This window comes from Zeus faber, assembly GCF_960531495.2.
Source record: "Zeus faber genome assembly, chromosome: 12".
In the NCBI taxonomy this organism is placed as follows: Eukaryota; Metazoa; Chordata; class Actinopteri; order Zeiformes; family Zeidae; genus Zeus; species Zeus faber.
This window is the reverse complement of record NC_137196.1, coordinates 11,550,373-11,571,053: the sequence shown is the minus strand read 5'-3', so window position 1 is coordinate 11,571,053 and position 20,681 is coordinate 11,550,373. Positions and strand designations below refer to the sequence as shown.

Below are 20,681 nucleotides of genomic sequence, written 5' to 3'. Positions count from 1 at the left end.
GCGTCCGCCCGCGTCCGCCCGCGTCCGGGGCCCGTCGAGGGCTTTTGCCAGCGGAGGATCTCCCTGTCGCGATCCCAGCGCCGGGGGGTGTGGGCTGCGTTCCCAGCCCCGCTCGGGCAGAAAACACCGGGGTGGGGAAGAGGCTCCGCGGAGAGGAGGCGCAGCCATGAGGGAGTATAAAGTGGTGGTTCTGGGCTCGGGCGGAGTCGGGAAATCCGCCCTGACCGTGCAGTTCGTGACCGGCTCCTTCATCGAGAAGTACGACCCCACGATCGAGGACTTCTACCGGAAGGAGATCGAGGTGGACTCGTCGCCCTCCGTGCTGGAGATCCTGGACACGGCGGGCACCGAGCAGTTCGCCTCCATGCGGGACCTGTACATCAAGAACGGCCAGGGCTTCATCCTGGTCTACAGCCTGGTGAACCAGCAGAGCTTCCAGGACATCAAGCCCATGCGGGACCAGATCATCCGGGTGAAGAGGTACGAGCGGGTGCCGATGATCCTGGTGGGGAACAAGGTGGACCTGGAGGGCGAGAGGGAGGTCTCCTCCGGGGAAGGGAAGGCGCTGGCCCAGGACTGGAGCTGCCCCTTCATGGAGACCTCTGCCAAAAATAAAGGTTCCGTCGACGAGCTGTTCGCGGAGATCGTCCGACAGATGAACTACTCCACGGTCCCCAGTGGGGGCGGCCAGTGCTGTTCGTGTGTCCTGCTCTAATTCCAATTCCGAGGAGAATCAACGTTTTATTTCAAGCCTGGGTTCAAACCCCTGTTGCGTTCATGGACCGCAAGATTCTCCAGTGTTTTTACTTTTTATGGAAGCGATTCTGTGTCACTATACACACGCACGCACACACACACACACACACACACACCCACACACACACAACGGATACAAATGGGGGGGGGGGTACTCATGAATACTACAATCCTGAAGATTTTCGCAAAAGAAAAATGGAAACAAATGTCTTGAAATGATAGAAAATGTATTTGCAAAGTGGTTTACAAAACACAAGCAATGCGTTGTTGATTTGTGGATGGAGAAATCTTATTGTTTTTTTTGGGGGGGGGGGGTTTCCGCATTTATGAATCTTAATACAGATTTATTGATTGTAGTGTGTGTGTGTGTGAGAGAGAGAGAGAGAGTTGTGACACAGAATTCCTCCCATAACTTTTTACACTGTTGTCATATTGCACACAAGACAAATTGACGGCAACAGCAATTTATTGTAAATAGCCTGGAAAGTGTTTACATGACAAAAGTACTTGAATGTTTCAGACTTTTTATAGCTTTGTATAAATATGATTACTTCTCTGGAAATGTGCCTCCATCGTTTGGGAATGTCTCATTGTGAACCTAAGAGAGACACTTATTTTTGTTGTTATGTCGATGGGGAAAAAAGTGTGAGGCTTTTTTTTTTTTTTTTTTTTTTTTTTTGTGTTGCGTTATCTTGAGTGCAACTGTTACATCCTCTGGGCGGGTCCATTTTTACAGAGATGGGATTTGTCTCCTCTGGCTTGAACCGGGATCGGTCACACATCCAAGGGCCCCTTGTATTTTGGCGGAGAGGTGGCTCCGAACTACGACAAAACAATCAGCCGTTCGCATTGTATCCTGTAATATCAATTTTATCAACCACCGGTCGAGCCTTGCATTAGTCACTGGAATCCGATCTGAACACTAGGAGTTTGAAACGAGCGAGCGTGGGCCGAGAGGCTGCAACCCCATCTACTGACATTCAGAAACTTATGAAACTTGCACTTAGCTGACGGTATCCCTCAGTGTGCACAAGCGTGGACCTTCCTAGTGCGTTGCTGTCGCTGCATGGGGAGCAACAGGACCCCATGTCAAGTGCCTTCCTAACAATATCCTGTGACTGTGCCAACCGATGAGCCCTACTTCTTCTGCAGTGCGTCCTTATGGCAATCATAGAACTTTTACGCAGTTCTTCACGAAACGTGTTTTCCTTTGCGGGGGGTCAAAGTGAAAATGTCTCTTCCCTTTTTTTTTTTTTTTTTTTTTTTTTTTAATGTGGAAGTTGGGTGAGGATCTTGAACCAGTCCTAACACTTCAGGTCAAAATCAGGCCTTTTCTAGTGGTACTGGTTCAATAAGAGAAGTAGAATCAACTAAAAAACACAATGAGGATTTTTTTTTTTTTTGGGGGGGGGGGGTGGGGGTTCTCTCAATAGCAAGCCATTTGTCTGTTTGGATCTTTTTGTTTTGTTATGTTTTTCTAAAAATGTCACATTTTGACTTAATTGTAAATTACCCCGAAAAGTCCGATATATCATCTACCTGTCTGGTTTCAAAGACATTTAATACAAAAAGCATTTTATGTAACTGTGTGTTCTGTCCTTATTTCAACACAAAGACACAAACAGATGTGAAGTTTCTTTTATTTCAATGGAATAACCTTTTTGGAAATAATTCGTCCCTCTACTTGATATCAGCTTAAACGGATCGCAAAAACAGTATACGACGAGGAGTATTAATATATATGATTTCACCTTCATGTTCTGTGGTGGGGCGAGACACTTCGGCGGGAGATTCCCTGTCATCTCAAGCCAAACTTGTCGACTTTTAATAATCGCGCGGACCTTACTTTTTCTTTGCTCGCTCATGAGACACGTCTTGCGAGTCGGACTGTGGCATTGGGTCAGCGCTAAGTGAGCTACAGCGGCCTCGAAAACGGGTCCAAAGAAGTCCTCTCAGTCCGGTTGTTTGGCCAGTTGGGCAGGGTTTCCCAGTGAGTGTTCATTTGGGGAGAGCGGCTTCCTCCTTCCCACCGCATGCTCCCTCGCTGGTGGAGTGGAGGACAGAAGGGGCTTTCTGTCTCCGCCGCGTTCAGTCGAGGGCAAACACAGAAAGGCGTTTGTAAATTGGGTTTTTCCAAAGCGCGGCCAATGAGCGGCGGCCTGAAGTGTCCCCGAAACCGCGGAGCCGGGCTTCGGATTACCAGCGCAACCGCCTTCAACGGTCCTATCCCCAACGGTTTCCCGGTGGTGATGAATGCCTTCGTTGGGTTATTTTCTTACCTGAAGCAGGGGTCGTCTAGCCATCACAATTTGGCCCTTGTGAAAGTGGCTCAGATCCTTACGCTTGCCCACTTTTCCTGCTTCCAACACAGCAACTTCAAGAACTGACCGCTCACTTGCTGCCTAATACATCCCACCCCTTGACAGGTGCCACTGGAACGAGATGAGCAATGTTATTCACTTCACCTGTTTTAATGTTGTGGCTGATCTGTGTATATACAGTATATATATACATATATGAATAAAAGTTCTAATATATATATAAAGATTCTAATCCGTGTTGAGGGAGGGTAGAGCCGGCGTCCTTCAACACAGCGGCACCCGAAAGACAACGCCTCAGTCTCGGCACGACTGAGAAGCTGAAGCTAAAAAACGAAGAGCAAATTGACCTTTGTTTTTTTTCCCCCCTCGTCTGACAAGGAATTTCACCAGGCCGCAGATCTGCCATGGGTTCCATGGGTTCCACGCCTTCGGGGCTTCGGTCATGTGACCCAGCGCGTGTGTGTGCGTGTGTGTGTGTGTGTGTGTGTGTGTGTGTGTGTGCGCGTGTGTGTGTGTGTGTGGGTATGCGTGTGTGTGCATGTGTGTGCGCCTCAGCATGGTGGAGCTTCCTGGGTGATTCCGGCTACGCTCACATGCGGTCTAATGCATAATGACATGCTCTATATATCTACTGACCCAGTATACGCATAGCATGTACGCCATCGCCCCAACTCATCCACATGTTTGCAAGAAAACTCACAAACGCTTCATTAATGATGTACGGGACTGTGTAATCGCTTCAACAGTGGGAAATGAAAAGGCACCTCGGTCGTGGCCGCTTCGACTGCAGACACGCTGCTGGTCGTATGAACTTCATTACTGTGCGGCTAGATGTGAAATCGGACATCGACCACAATAACATGTTATCTTACTCCAGTAATGTCAAAAATGCTGCCGTCCTGTCGAGACCTCAAGACGGCGATTCTAAGTACAGTACTATCTTGTGCCTCTTTCGCATTTGATCCATTGCTCTTGATCGTCTTTTCAGTTGAGCCCTACAGTTAAGGCTGAAACAAATATATATATTGTGTCTTGTCTGTGTATAAAATTGTTATTTTTATTTTCCTTAAAAGTGTAGTCACCAGTTTGTGTTCTTCGCTTGTCTCGAAATAGCGATTTTAGGGAGTGATTCTCAAACTCTTTCACATCGAGAACCTTCAATCTCATAGGTGCTTGGTTCCAGATCCCATTTTATACGATTTTTATCTCTGGGGAAGATTTTTGAACAGTCATGATTGTAGATTCTCTCAAGCTGCCTGCACCTTGCAAACGAACAATGAAGTTGAACTCTGTCATATTCTGCTGCCCCCCCCCCCCCCCCCCACCAGAACCCCTTGAAAGTCCCCGCCCCCCGTTGAGAGCCACTGTTTTAAGAGACATTTTGCTGTTCTCCGGCGATTTTACCGATGTTCTTTGGAGCCGTCAAACTCGAACAAGTCGAAAACGCACCGAGGGGCCGGCTGATCCGCAGTCGGACTCGGGAGTCGGAAGTCGGGGCTGAGAGCGGACAGCCTTGACTGACGTTTGCCGCGCTCTCCGTGACAGCCGCCTCCAAAAGGTCATTTTGTCGCACCGGGGCGGCGCCCAGGTATTTGTACCGCTCCACTTCTCTCCGTCCATCCCTTCCCTTTCTTTCCTCTGCGCGCGGATCCGGGAAGTCGGCTGAACAACGCTGCTCAAACTGGTTCGCAGTGTGCGCTCGGGGGTGTCGGGAGGGTCAAGGGTCAGTGTTCTTTTTTTTCCAGGGGGCGGCTACTACAGCGGTCGTCTGCGTGAGCCCAAAGCCCGTTGCTGAACCGAAAGAAGAAGACGAGGACATTTCCTCTCTGGACGTAACTTCTGCAAGGCGTTGCGATAGACGGATAGTTCCTCTTTACTTCGCGAGGGAGAGAGAGAGCGAGAGAGAGAGAGAGAGAGCCACAATGGTGACCCAATTGCCACAAATCCCTCAAGAATAACTTCTTCTCATCCTTTTCAGCATTCACCAAAGCTGACCAGACTCGAGCACTGTGAGGTTAAAGGAATGGGCGGATGAAAAAGAACACCGTGCTAACTTTGCCACGGCGGGGTTTTTCTCCAAACCCGCCATGGCCTCAGAAAGAGACGATTTGCGACCAATCGGGGGTGAATAACACGTCGTCCCTTGAGTAAATGTCGAGTTTTTCCTTCCATTTTCAAAGGCGGAGAAATGAGGATGTACGCCACACAGAGAAGGCCTTGTTCCTCCCCAGTCTGAGGCCAGATGCCGCTCTGCTGAGTTTTTATCCGCATTTCATCACACGCTGGAGCCTGGGGGCTCACGTGGCATTCAGAGGGTCAAGATGTCCGAATCACTACCATCATTGCTTTCCCATCAGGCTGAGACTGTAACACGAGGAAGAACAGTATTTCATAAGGGCCGTGGCCGTCATTTTGACATCCATGTTGCAAGCTGGATGTTTTTTGACTTCCGTGTTTTTCTTGAATACAACTATTTTTGGGGATAAATTCTGCACTTTCCACACTTTACTTTGCGAAATTACGAATTTTACACGTTAACAAAACTCTAAAATTATTTTTCTATGTAAATCTAGTCTAATAGATTCCGATAATGCCAATTGTGAAATATATTAAAAAGAAAATATTCAAGATACACATTGCTCAAATACACTTCTAATGAAAACTAAATATACACGTAAAGCACAATAGCAAGGTAAAAAAAAAAGTCTTGACTTATATTTTACTTATAATGTTAATGTAGTAATGTCTTTTCAGTACTTTTATTTATTCATCTCCATTCCAAGAAATATTTATATTCTTGAAAGACGTAAAGTTAGATGCTGTTAGATTTACAAGAAGTGCAGTTAAACTGTAACGTGTTGATGTGACTATAACATTGACTTGATCGATGAAATCCTTTGAAATGTCTTTGAGACAGTCCAATAAACCATCAAGCGGGAGTAAAAAATAGAAAAAAGCACCATCCCTTTGACAGCGATAAAAAAGGTCATTTGGTTATTATGACATGGCTATTATGAGGAAAAAACATGGATTTCCCAACATTCTTTGCTTAGAACCTTTTTGTTCATAGGGAACAATAAATAGCTCACATATCCAACATCCAGTCACTGTTAAGGAGAAAATGTCCAAAAATACTGAAAAATAGACTCTGGACTTTTTACTGGAGCTGTGAAAATTAAGCCTCAAAGTTTCACTGTTGTCCCTGTAAGTTAGTGTGATCTCAGCATTGAAGGGTTACATCTGTCCAATTGTGAAATGGACAAAACATGAGCGTGCGTCACTAATATATCACAAGTATATAACTCTGTTCCTTAAAAGAATTCAATCATGACTGTCCCCACCGCAAACCGAGCAGTTTTTAATTCACCTTAATGTATTTGCCTCTCGCCTTCCAGCCCCCGTCCACCTGTGGTCCCTTCCCCTTTCCCCCCTCAGCCCCCTCATCCCCCGTTTGGCTTCCCCCGGGATGATGATGTTGGTGAGGATTTTGGACACTGGCAGCTCTGCTGACGGCCAAAAAAATAATCTTTATTCTGGCGCCATTGTCCTCGTAGGACATCTCAATTCCCTTGCCGTCTCCTGTGTCACGGTCTAGCTGCTGAGTAATCTGTCTCTCTCTCTCTCTCTCTCTCTCTCTCTCTCTCTCGCTCTCTGTCCAGCGACTCAGTCTCCTGGGCCGCCGAGAGGACGGCAGATGGCGGACGCCGGCAGAAATGCTCAAAACCATCGCCGTTCGTTCTGTTCGTTTTACCCTAGATGCTCGTTTGTTGCTATGACTTGCTCGATAATACAGATAAATACATAATACAGAATGATCATTTCCATGACAACACACTGAGGGAAGGTCTGATCTCATTCTGATCTCAACACCGGGGTCAACAATACCGTCCTTATTTTGATTGAACCATACAATAAAAAAAAAAAAAGCCATTCAACGTCATTACAAGATGGATAGATCCTTCAGCAAGCTCAGGCCAGTGGTTCATATATATATATATATATATTCTAATTTCGACAATTCTTTCTTGAAGCATTACAGATTTGTGCTGCAAAATCACAAAAAAATACACAAAAAGCATTCCTCTGACTTCCTCTGTGGCCTTCAAAGATAAACTAAAAGGCATAGGATTAGATGAGGAATGAAACAAACTGAAACAGAAGCTGTGACAGTTGATATTAAAATAAAAAGGGAGGGAGAGAGAGAGAGAGAGAGAGAGAGAGAGAGAGAGAGAGAGAGAGAAGAAGAGAAAAGAGCAGAGTGACGATGAGAGGAATTGACCGGCGTGGAATTCGAACTGGGCTCCGCTTCCTCCGGCGGCGTTCTCGCCTCGCTGCCTGCAGGAGTGTGATTGTGGAGAGGAGGAGTGTGGATGAGTCATTGTGGGTCTCGGGGAGAACAGGCGGAGAGAGAGAGAGAGAGAGAGAGAGAGAGAGAGAGAGAGAGAGAGAGAGAGAGAGAGAGAGAGAGAGAGAGAGAGAGAAGGGGCCTCACTCACATCCAGGGACTGAAATAGACTAAGTGCTCTGCGTCTGCTCCTTCCACCGCACCGAGTGGGAGGACGCCGCAGAGACACTGAGGAGAGGCTCAGCTCCCACACACCAGTCCATCTCTTACCACCGTTTATTCTGCCTCGCCTTACCGTCGGCCTAGAGACTGCCTTTTTGTGCATGGTGTGTGTGTGTGTGTGTGTGTGTGTGTGTGTGTGCGTGCGTGTGCGTGTGCGTGTGCGTGTGCGGCTTTTTGTATTTGCATACCTTTGTCTCACAAATCACTACTGACTTGATGGATCGACGGGTGGAAAAAAAGTTGATTTTTATCTATTTCCTTTCATATACTGTATGTATTCTCTCTCCACATATATACATATATATATATATATAAATACTCTCGATCAATGGTTCCCAAAATTCTGACGACTCTGGGGGATGGTAGCTTAGGAGGTAGAGCTGGTCGTCTAGTAATCTAAAGGTCGCTGGTTCGATCCCAGGCTCCTCCTGCTAGCACGCTGTAGTGTCCTCGAGCAAGACGCTTAACCCCTGATGGCTGCGTCCGTCGGTGTTTGAATTATTGTGAGTCGCTTTGGATAAAAGCGTCTGCTAAATGCAATGTAAAGAAAAAAATGATTTGAAATTGTTTTTTGGGATTAAAATTCTTAAGTGAATATACAAATGATCCCATGTGTTAACAATTTACAAATATGTGTGACAAAGTGGATGTAAAACAAATACACATAAACAAATAAATATTTAAAAATCTGTCTTTGGCCGCCCATTTGAAGTACGCTCACCGACCACTAAGGGGCTGCAGGGCTTACAGGTTGAGAATCGGTGCTCGAGAAACAAAACAGATTTGTACCACGGGGCTCTGCGTGGTGCTTATGGAAATGACACCATTTTGGAATAAATATACACATAAGATACAAAGAGCTGCGCCTACAGTAAATATGGAGGCCACAATTACACCAACGCACATCAACCATATCAGTGTCAGAGGTGATCGCACGATATCACCTACTGAGTTAAATGCCTGAAGTCTGACCTCCTGATTCTCAGAGGTCATTATCGAAATGATGACGATAACAATAATAATAACAATAATAATAATAATGTGGTCAGAAATCAATGACAGGTTAATTAATTCCCCGCATTTCTTTTTCAAATTGCAAATTTGTAGCCCTGGTGGTGACCTCAGCGGCCAGTCAGTGTTGTTTTGGGGTCACAACCGGCGACCTATCGGCACCTCTAATGGAGCACTTAGGTGATGGATAGGAGGAACGTGGCGCCAGTATGGAAAGTTCTAGGTCTGGGGTAATATTTATCGTTTGATATGTTTCGTAAATATGTTTAATAAACGACTTTATTAAAGTTCTAAAGTCGAGAGCATTTTCTTTTTTTTTCCGCATGTTGGCCTTAAAAAGGTGGAAAGATCCACGTGTTGTCAAGCGTGATTTCATTTAAAATAAATAATGCTAGTAATATAAATAACAAACCAATGTAACAACAATAATAATAATAATAATAATAATAATTATTATTATTATTATTATTATTTAAAACCACGCTGGAAAACGGGACGCTTTAACCCTGTGTCCACTAGAGGGCAGACAAGTATAAACAGAGAAAGAAACAACCTCTAAACCAATTTATCTGGTTTCTATAACAACAAAGCAAAGGATAGTTTTATTATCTATAGCAACAAAGTTTAGTTATTTTTCCGCTATGTACTACTATGTTCTGACACTAGATGAGATGCAGTGCCCTCTTTGAGCACAATGCTAAAAAAATATATACAAATATTTTGCAAAATTCATCTGCAGGTAATACTATATAATTCTGAGATTCTGGATACACAGGAAATACAAGCAGTTGTTGAATAATGCATCCAACCTAATAATATATGATAATGAATGTCCAGGTTAACATATATAAGTACATAATACACATATGAATGCACTATTTTGCTGTTTATTATAGAATTGCAGTCTCCAAAGAACTTCCATCCCGTGTTGCTGTCATGTCATGTTTCCGTCGCTGCCAATTGGAGTCAGAGCCGATAAATACCCGCGACTACGGCAGAGTCATTTGTCCCGGGAATGAATGCAGATGGTAACCTTTCCCACTAAAGACAAAAGCCAGATTTTAGTGGGCGTTGGTGGGGTTTTTGGTGCAGTGGAAAAGAGGCTAAATGTCACCAAGAGGGATTGGGTGTAGCGGAGTGCGCTCCCTGAGTCCATTGAGCTACAACTTGGCTCTGTGTGTGTGTAGTCAGAAATATCCCCAGGCTTTGTTCAGCTTACCTCATAGACGGGCAGGATTGTCTCACTGGAGCCGCCAGGGGCTCACAGAGAGGCTCAAACCAAAGCCGCCTTTGTCGTCTAATTTGTCAATCAACTAAGAATAAAGTTGACATCACAAGTGTGGAGCAGTGAGAGAATTTCTAGGCCGTGAATGTTATGTGCTTAGGGACTGCAAACAATAGTTTGATCATTGCCGCCGTGTGTGTATGTGTGTGTGTGTGTGTGTGTGTGTGTGCGTGCGTGCGCGTGTTTTTGACAATCCTAGCTTTGTCCATGCAAATGTGTATGATTAGGGTGTGATTAGGTTTGTCCAAAAAACAAATGTGTGTGTCCTCTGAAGATCAACATATAATCAGTGCAATCCTGACCTTTTGTATCCACGTGAAAGGAGACATTTAGGCCTGGATTCCATAGCCCGGAATGCCTGAATATATTTAAAGGAGCGGGTGAGCTGCTGTGTAGAAGTCGCTATGCTGGAAGGGATGATCTAAACATGTATCTGAAGGCAGTGTGCACCGAAGTCCCGTTGCCCCGACACAGAGGTGGGCAAAGGCTGGATCGCTGCCCCGGCTCGCACCACCAGAGGCGGGGGGCAGGGCCCGGGGTGTACCCCTCCGCAGGCTGCCTTCCAAGAGGGGATGGGGTCCGCAGAGCGCCGGGGCACAGGATTCCCGAGGAGCTTCCCCGTGTGGAAGGACGTTCTCAGCAGGCCGCGGCCCAGTCCACTGCCAACATGGTCCACAGGTAGGATGACTTCTAAAAACCTTAAGATTTGTTTTTTTATTTGTTTGAGAAGGCCATGTGCTGTTGTTGTACGTGTAATATAAATAGAGAGTATTCATGGCGATCTAGATTAAGGGTAACGCCAAGGGTCTTTTCTAAATATATGAATGTTTACACATACTAATAGATAGATAGATGGATACTAAATTTGTGGTACAGCAGCTCACATCAAAACAATAGGCAGTCATAACAATAGTTAAAGAATAAATTAAATAAGAAATATGCAGTGAACTTAACAATTGACTAAAAAATAGGGAAATCGGCAATATGGAATAAACCTAAAAATGTACTTAACATTTTAGAAAACATGTATTTATTTGCACAACACAGGGAAATTGTTTCGTGCTTTATCTGCCAACTATATCAATTGGCATAAAAACGAGTCAGAAAATATATTTTTGGTATGTATTGTCACATGATCACTCTGGATTTGCTATATTTATGCCGTTGTGTCGTATACTACACACTATACTTGTCATCGGGAGGGTAAGTGATCCTCGAGTACGGTAAACCCTCTGGGCACTGCCTTGTTGCCAGCGCGTTACAACCCGTATCATTTATGAACTGTGGGAATTCCGTAATAAAGTTTAACTCAGGAAGGAGGTTCCACGATTGCCTGGTTACCAATCCAGCTGTCCTCTGATCAAACACGCCGCCCTGTCTTGGATGACATTTTGAAGTCTTTGACTGCCACAGCATCAAGCATTTCAAGAGATAGAATGCTTCTGATAAACTGATTCTGGAATTGATTACTGTACCCCTGCAACGAGGAGATATTGTACTTGGAATGTCGGTGTGAATAATGATGTAGCAGCAAACGGTACTAATTTGCTCCAAATTTGTCCTAATTATTTTAAATAAATAGGATGTATTATTATTGTTTTGAGGAAATAATTACATTACAAGAAATGTAATTATGATTTCGTATAGTCCTAATTATTAGACCATTGCACTTTCTGTTAGGTTTACATTTTTCATGGGAATGTCTCTTGCTTTGTGTGTGTGTGCACTGTTTATAGGTGTCTATGTATGCATATGTGAATTTTAAATATTGTATATATCTACTGATTAAATAATCAAATCAGAGATGGCCTGATACCACTTTTATTTTCCGATACAGATGCAGATACTGAAATTTTGAGTATCTACTGATACTGATACCGATCCAATTCTTTTAATTTTTATTCTTCGGAGATGCAGCCTGAATAACTTTGTCCTTTTAGCTGATCCTTCTGCAAGCGCGTTATCAAGTTTGTTGTACTTAAGATTCCAGTTCTGGTGCAGCAAATATATTCAGCAATTATTTTGCTTTGCAGTTTTGCTTTTATTCACCTTAAGCGTGAAGTATTGTGACATTGTCATCAATTGTGGTAAAGGTAACTCGCACACACGCACTGAATGGCTGGCTAGCTAACTGTCGTTGTCATAGCAACGTAAGGCCACACAGGGCCACTGTTATCGGTGTGGTCAACTTTGCCTCTCCTTTCGCCATGACACAACAGCAATGTTGCAAAAGCGTTTCCATGATAGTTCAGGCTAGATTTGTTGAGCATTTTTTGCTGTTATCCACCTGATACTGATACCGATACACGCACTATGTATAGGTTTGTGTGCATAGTCTGTCGGTGCACAGAACTTTAACCAGCTATAAAATGCAAGCTTGATATACACCGTAATTTCCGGACTATTAAGCGCACCTGAATATAAGCCGCACCCACTGAATTTTAAAAAAATATTTATTTTGAACATAAATAAGCCGCACATGTCTATAAGCCGCAGGTGCCTACCTGCGGTACATTGAAACAAATGAACTTTACACAGGCTTCAACGAAACACGGCTTGTAACAAAAATCAAAAAAACTGTGGTGAACAGTAGCCTACCAAGAAAGTCATTGGTCACTATCTTCCTCCTCCTGCGCACTGAAGTCATCTCCTTCGGTGTCGGAGTCGAATAGCCTCAGAATTGTTTCATCCGACGGATTGTTTTCATTGTCGCTCTCGTCACTTTCATCCAGAGGCAAATACTCCCCGCTGAGCTCATGCTGCCCTCAGCCTTTCGAAACCCGCTGATGATAGTGGATTTTTTGACAATGCTCCACGCTGTCAGGACCCACTGGCAGACTTGACCATAAGTTGCTCTTCGCATGCGGCCCGTTTTAGTGAAGGATTTCTCCCCACTTGTCCTCCAAGCCTCCCACTGAACACCGAGCGCCACCTTAAATGCACGATTTACACTGATGCCGAGTGGCTGCAAATACTTTGTTGCGCCCCCAGGAATCACAGCCGGAATTGAGTTTTTCCCCTGATGGCTTCTTTCACAGAATCTGCTATGTGGGCTCTCATGCTGTCTAAAACGAGCAATGCCTGTGAAAGAGTCCTCCCGGTCGCTTGCCGTAACACTCCGTATGCCATTCATGCATTAGGCTTTCCGTCATTCATCCTTTCTTGTTGACTTTCATCGTCGTGTGTTCAAAAATCCCCATCGGTGGGAGCCTTTCTCCCGATGCCGTGCAGCTCAGAACACAGGTGAAGTGCATTTTTTCGTGCCCAGTTGTTTTCAGCGTGACGGATGATTCACCTTTCCTGTTGACAGTCCGAGTGAGTGGCAGGTCAAACATCAGAGGAACCTCATCCATATTTATGATGTCGTACGGGCCGATGGATTGCTCCGCTATCTTTGCATCAGTGAATTTGCGGAAGTCTGAAATTTTTTCCTCGTAGTCGGGAGGGAGCTGCTTACACAGACTCGTCCGTACCCTGATGGACAGGCCTTTTACGTCTCATAAGTCTGAGACACCACGACGGTCCACCTCTAAAATCCTCAAACTTCATTGCGGTGGCGATTGTTTTGGCTTTCAGTCGGATCTGCACAGTTGAAACACCTCGGCCGTCTGCTCTCCGTGTGTTGACCCAGTCTTCGAGCTCATTTTCTAGTTCGGGCCATCTGCTTTTCCTCCCTCTGAAAGCTTTTGTTGTCTTTTTGCACCGAGTCCGTTCCTCACGCTGCTGTTTCCAACGTCTTATCATCGACTCATTTAGGTCAAGCTCCCGTGCAGCAGCTCTATTTCATTTTCCAACAGCCAGATCGATCGCACTTCAACTTGAAAGCTGCATCATATGCATTTCTTCGTGTCTTGGCCGTGATGAGGGTGACGAAATGACGACCGTAAATGATGGGAAGTTTGAGCGCGCTTGATTTAATCGAGACAGTTACATTGTTTCACCTTAATCGTTCGGCAATTTCATTGGTCTAATGAAAGCTTCATGCCGCCAAAAAACTGAGCAAAGTTACATAATGTGTTTTTTGCTCAGTTTTCAGAAAAATCCATAAATTAGCCGCGTCATCGGGTAAGCCGCGAGGTTCAAAGCGTGGATAAAAAGTAGCGGCTTATAGTCCGGAAATTACGGTATGTATAGCTGTATAGTGAACCCCAAATGGTGCATATTTATTGTCCTAATTGGGCCCCTGCTGCTGATTAACTGCACTCTGTGGATTCCCGCTCCTGTTGAGGTTTTGATTGTCAAAATACAGGCACCATTGAGCCAATTATACAATAATAATGGAGTGAGCACCATGGTCAGGGTTTCAAGGTGGATCCCTCCTGAGAGGAGCTTTACGTGCCAGATCTTATCAACCATGAGATGGATTTTGAGAGGCGTTTAATAGTCTTTATATAGCAGATCATCTGAGGTTGTTATCGGCAATCATTATTAACGTAAGAGGAATGGTTGGGAATTGTGCTTCATGGTTACGTACTGATGATAAATATGGCGATAAGTAAGGAATAAGTAGGAATATTGAGCCCTACAGTGCAATTGGTATTCCAAAAGGAATCAGGAGCTTATGTTCAATACTAATTATAATACTGAACGATTAGAATTTTGATGCATTTTTTTGCCTCACCTATATACCGTATTTACAGAATCACATTTATCGAATTTAAATGTGTATCCCTCCAACTCGTATGTAAGGGGGCACTAGTAAAAAAATTTCCAGACCTAGTACGAGTACCAAGTATTCGATCGTGAGTATTTGCTGAATTCAAAACCCTGTGTTTGTCTATTTTTGTCACTGCTTTTCAAAAGCAAAGTCAGATAACATGGAGAGATACGCAATGCTGCTATGCCAAGTTATATTGGTTTAGGAACATGAAAGCCAATACCAGTATCTGTGTCTGCACCCTGAGTCAAATACAGTTCAAAGCCTGACTGATTAAATTCCTTTATGGTATTAGTAATCTATATTTTCATATATATGATCCTTCAATTCATTTTTGACTTATATCACTCTTATATTCACTCTTTATCTAGCCTACAGGTACTTCCTGTAATAACATTTTAAGATTAAGATAGATTTGCAGAAGACCACGTGCAAAAAAATGAGGAAATACAAAGGTGGATGTAAAATGCCATACACCCTGCATTCAATAGCTTGATGGAACACTGACAAATGTAATCAATGTCGAGTCTACGTGCTTATGTGCTCAACATGCCCTGCACCATATTATCAAGTGCTTCGTTATTCCAAAAATAGATGGTGCATGAATGTATGGCATGATGTATATACGCCTTACATTCCCTTCTTCATCAACGTTCAACTAAGAGACCATGAGCCCGCGGGGCGACCATATGGAGTCACGAAGCGTCTGTTGATGCTGTCACAATAAAGATGTCAGCGGTCATCAATGTCACTCAGCGTAGAAAGTCTTCAACTGGAGAGAGACTGTGGATGGTAGCAGTGATTGATGGTGGAGAATGGTCATTTCCATAATGACACGTTGATGGGATTGATAATCCGAGTTCATGGTTTATTGGCGGATATGGTGAATGCATTGGTTGTCAATGGCTGATGATTGCATGATTCTAGACTGTAATGATGATGATGACATTCGTGGTGATAATGCAATGACAGCCACTTTCTGGCCTTTTCGCCTCATGCTAAAGGCCTGCCTGTGCATTAGTATTTCCCAAATGCAAGCCAGCCCGAAGCCAAGTTGCAAGTTCTGAATAGCTCTGGCCTTGATGTCTACATGCAGTCAATGCACCCTATTAGGACTGATTAAGCAACGAATTGTAACTGCGGTGTTGTGCATGCGCTTTGTGATAATGACTGGCGTTTGCAGTCTCATCAGAAGCATGAGGAATTACTCTGGTCTAGAGGAGGTCTGGGACTGAGGGGGCCGTTTATAAGTGATGGTTTAGCACAGAGGTCAAGGGGTGACAGAGTGGAGAGAATGAGGGAGATGCAAGAGGAGAGAGAGCGAGCTAGGAGATGACAAGAGCAATGAGGAGAAAAGAAAGGGAGTGTAAAGAAATAAGACACCAGAGAAATAAATGGTGGTGATCCAAGGGTGGAGAGGGAGAGCTGAGACAGAGTTGTTGGTGAGGTTTGCCCCTTAATTATTTCACATTCTCTCAACAGGAGGCTGGTGATGATAAGGAGAACTGGCGATTAGACCTTGAAAAGTCTTTTGAATACAACAAGGGGAAAGTGCGAAACCCAGCGAGGGGATCCTTTTTGTTCAGCTGCTCCCAATGTGGAGGGCTGCAATTATGTGACATGGTATCAAGCCTCACGCAGCCGCTTATTTGTATCGCTGGGACTATTTTTAGTAAGAAAATTAGTGTTCTGTATGTTTCTACACATTATTTATGCATCGGGGAATTCAGCTGGTTTTCAGCATTCCCCTGCACCAGGGCCAGTTCTGAGCATAGGCCGGGTGCGAAGCCAAGAAGAGGAAATAAAAATGAAAGAAAATGAAATTATGGAAGAATTTTTTAATATATTTTCAGAATACTAAATATAAAGATGTTATACCCCCCATGGGTTTTCGGTTTTGCCCAATTGTCGTGGGCTGGCAGGCAGCCACTCTGCTCTGATCTCAACAAGGGGCAGACTGTATCAGCAGCACCAGGCATTTTCCCGGTATGCTGCTTGACAATGGGGTTGATACAACGCAAAATATTGTGGTGTTTGGAGATTGTGGTGTGGGGATGGTGTGGTTTGAGCAGCCACACCTGACCTGGTTCTAGGTAATTGGGCCCCAGGATCAGAGTGGCTGCATACCTGCTGCTCATTGGTTGGTCTAATCAGCAACAGGTAAAACCCCTATGCCCACACACACTCAGGAGAGGAGCCCTTGTCATGACCCATGTCCATCTGCTCCTGTGCTTATTCCAACTAGCCCACTCATGACAATAAACTGGTGTGTCTACAACCCCATCGTCTGTGTCTCTGTGCTGAGGTCCCTGGTCCCTGGTTCTGTAGGCGAAACTGCCACACCGGTGTTAACTAGGCAGGACTCAGTGAAAGCGACCCAGACGATAGTTCCATTGGTCGCTGAAGCCCTGTTCTATTTCCTGCCGAGTGGCTCCAACCACCCCGGGGGCCGAGGTGTCCAGATGCAAACAACAACCAGGGGTTGGCCGTGACCTTTTTATAGATTTTTCTCTTTATCTTGCTGTTTCTTCAACATACGGCCACAAAAAGTGACCATCTCCCCACGGCCCTCTCCCTCACCCTTCTCCGTCCACATCCTCCCTGCACAGGACAACCATAAGCCGCCCTCTCATCACCTCGGCCGTTAGCGTTACAATACTAAAATACAGACCAAAAAAATAAAAAACTGTGGAAAATTGATTGGTATGTGTCGTCAAAATCAAAAATGGATAACAAACAAGGTAAAAATAAAACAACCTAATGTTGTTGCAGCTGTTGCTTCGCTTGAGGAAAGCTAGATTGGTTTTTAAAATGTATTTTGTTTGCTCGTTATTTTGTGATTTAGTTGCATAAAAATTCATCCAAATGCTGAAGTAAAAGTCTCTGAAACGAAATTTCTTCCCGAGGGTCCTCCAGGAGTTTGGACGGTGAGGTATCTAGTGTGCATGGGAGGGTGAATAAGGACTCCAAAAAGACTAGAGCCGGCCCTGCCCTGCACAGAGGTCTTAATTCTACTTAACTCTCAGAGTCTGCGGTAAGGATTACGTGAAGACTTTGTCTCGGCAGCATCTAATGTTCCAGAACTCAATTATAGATTCTAACTGTAGCTATTAAGGTAATGTAGTAGCCCTCAGGGCGAAACCGCCATCACCCGTTGGGGATTCCAGCTTAGAATGTTACAGTTCTAGTTTGACGCTTTTGACTGACACACTTTTAAATGGGATCGACGGGGATGAAGTTCTAGCCTTGGAGGCGCCGATGACATTACAAAGAGTATTTTCCACTTCTTCCAACAGCACTGCACCTCTCTAGAGCACACAACAATATGTTCAAATGGAACCAGGGCTCGCTGGAGGAAAAAGCTCAGAGGCCACTGATGGATTGGCAGTCGACTGGAACATTGTTTTGGTTTGTTTTCATTTACGGACCAGGGGGTTTTGGATGAAAACCATTATAGGATGTTTAAGGATCACACTGACTATCACATGATATGCATTGCGAGCTGTGCTTTCCATTCATGACAAAGGTCACAGTTGTGTGTAATAGGCTTTTAGTGTTTTAGTTGTGGTTATATTGGTCAGGAATAGCAGAGACGCTGCTACGAAAGGTTCAAGTCCTGCAGAGTCAACTCAGCTCAAACGTGCAAAAGTAAAATTGCGAAAATAATTCCGCAGAAAACATGATTTGCATGCATCGCGTCTATCTCATACACCACACTTAGATTCAGATTCCTTCAGTTTTCCCGACGCTTCCACTTCCCACCTTTTTTTTTTTTTCATCTTTTTTCTTTCAGAAGTGACTGCCGTGATCGAATGAATTCAAAGGGGGATATAAATACGCCCCACGTAACCTCCAGGTCGGCCAATGTTCACCCGACTGTGAAATCCTGCATTGTCACATCGCTGCTCCGCAGGGAAGAGGACTGAGCGGAATCACAGCGCTGCCTGAGTGCTGTCTGAGCGCTCGCTGCCTGCGTTCTGCTTTGTTTCACTGGAATCCTTCCCCTGGTCCTGACTTATCTGAGCTGCCCGGTCCAGAACAGAACAGATCCAGGCCTGTTCTTACTTTTTTTTTTTTTTTTTTAACCAAAATCACAGAATCACGCCACACCACACTTCCCATCCTCACAATAATATAGGTCACTTGTACAAGTACAATAAGTCATTTGCAATTAATTTAGACACGGTTAAAAATATATAACTGCGTTCTTGCGGAAGATATGTGAATTTAAAAAAACACCTTGTAAGTAGCCCAAAGTGAAGTGGAGCATGACAGTCACATGTTCCTGTAGTCAACCATATAATGCCTCAGTGACAGCCTGAGTGGAGGTTTTTTGTTTTTTTTTCCCTTCAGCAAACACTTTTCTCTTCCATCACTCTCTTTTAGCGCAACGGATCACTGAAACCACAAGTACACACACACACACACACACATACAGAAGCCAATCAGGCTCAACCCTCCATTCATTCAGTCCTCTCTCTCTCTCTCTCTCTCTCTCGCTCTCTCGCTCTCTCTCTCTCTCGTACTCTCTCTCTGTAGTAAATCAGACTGCAGTTCATGCAGCCAGTTAGTTATCAGCCTCTGCACGGCGTCTCTCATCCACACTCTGGCTGACTCTCCACTCTTTACCACACGCTGCTCCTCTCTCTCTCTCTCTCTCTCTCTCTCTCTCTCTCGCTCTCTCTCGTTCGCTCTCTCTCGCTCTCCATCTGTCCTCTCCTCCGCCGGGCGAGGGACCATGCATCCTCCCCTCGGCTCACCCTCCTCCTCGCTTGTCCGCTGTCATTCCGGGCTCCCTTCTTCGTCAAAAGGGGCTTTTCGGCTGCAGAGCGGGGAGCCCTAAAATGTGTCTTCCACCACCACCACCTCCCACCCTCCAGCTTTCTTGAGGACTTCTTATTTCCGAAGAGGTTGCCTGTTGTCTGCGAGCACCACCGTTTCCCCTGCTGCTGCTGCTGCTGACTCTTGTTGGGGTTTTTTTGGGGGGGGATGCCGATCTTCGCGGGACCTCTGCTTGCTGCGAGAAAATCCCCTTGAAGTTGCAGGAGGACACGCATCAATTGGGAATCTCTTTCAGCTTCAGAGCACGCGAGAGAGAGAGCACGAGAGAGAGTGGGCAACACACAGTTTGTAAGCACCCATGCGTCAGTGAATATATTTTGGTATGTGTGTGTATCTGTGTGTATGTGTGTGTGTGTGTGTGTGTGTGTGTGTGTGTGTGGTACACTGCGATGTAGTTTTATCTCTTTCACCCGTGCATCTGTGTTTGTGAGTGTTTTGTGCGTGTGTCTGTCAGCTGGTGTCTTTGCGTGTGTTTAATTCCTGTATGCAGAGTAATGCAGCATTATCCCTTTCACACTAGTTATCATACGTGCGTGTTTATGATAACACGCACATATGATAACCCCCCCCCCCCCCCCACTAATCCAGGTGTTTGACTCAAGGGCTTTAACTTCTGATAGAAGATGCGAGGGACACAAAAACACACACACAAACACATCCACCTTGTCTTGGCAAAATCTTCTAAACAAACAAAGACGTTCGCCAACAATGTAGCGGAGCCAGACGACGTGAACAAAATAACAGAAAAATGTTGTGGGATCATTCTGAGAGGAAGTAGGAAATAAATAAGAAGCCAACATATGGAAAATGGTGAGACAGAGAGAGAGAGAGAGAGAGAGAGAGAGAGAGGTCGACAGGATAGAGAGGAGAGGGAAAGGCTTGACAGAGAGAACTAGGCCAGAATTTAACTGATTTTTGTATGTTTGGCTGTGACAAGAGAAGAGCTGAGCGGCAGCTGGAGTTACTGACTGGAAATCAGAGAACAGAGAGAGAGAGAGAGAGAGAGAGAGAGAGAGAGAGACATCTCAGTTTGCTATGCTATTTTCTGGACAGTGGGGATTTCTATCACCCTCTTCAATAAAAAAATACCCACACACGCACACTTGTGCAAATACCCAAAGCACCTGCTGCACACTTTATGTATGTGCACAGGGTGAAGTGGATCCCCCCCCTTTCCTCCCTCCTCCGTCTTTGGAGAGCACGCTTTGAGCCAAACACTTAGTCCCTCCTCTCCTCTCCCTT

At 44.9% G+C, this 20,681-nt stretch overlaps 1 protein-coding gene across 1 annotated transcript in view; it reads left to right on the top strand.

Moving 5' to 3' along the window:
• Positions 1 to 876, top strand: part of LOC307238144 (ras-related protein Rap-2a-like) — an 898-nt gene extending 22 nt beyond the window's left edge. The window contains exon 1 of the mRNA XM_080011021.1: positions 1 to 876. This exon is cut by the window's left edge and continues 22 nt beyond it. Within this exon, the coding sequence (XP_079867147.1) occupies positions 167 to 715 (549 nt within the window). The 5' untranslated portion in view covers positions 1 to 166 and the 3' untranslated portion in view covers positions 716 to 876.
• Positions 877 to 20,681: the final 19,805 nt, after the last annotated feature.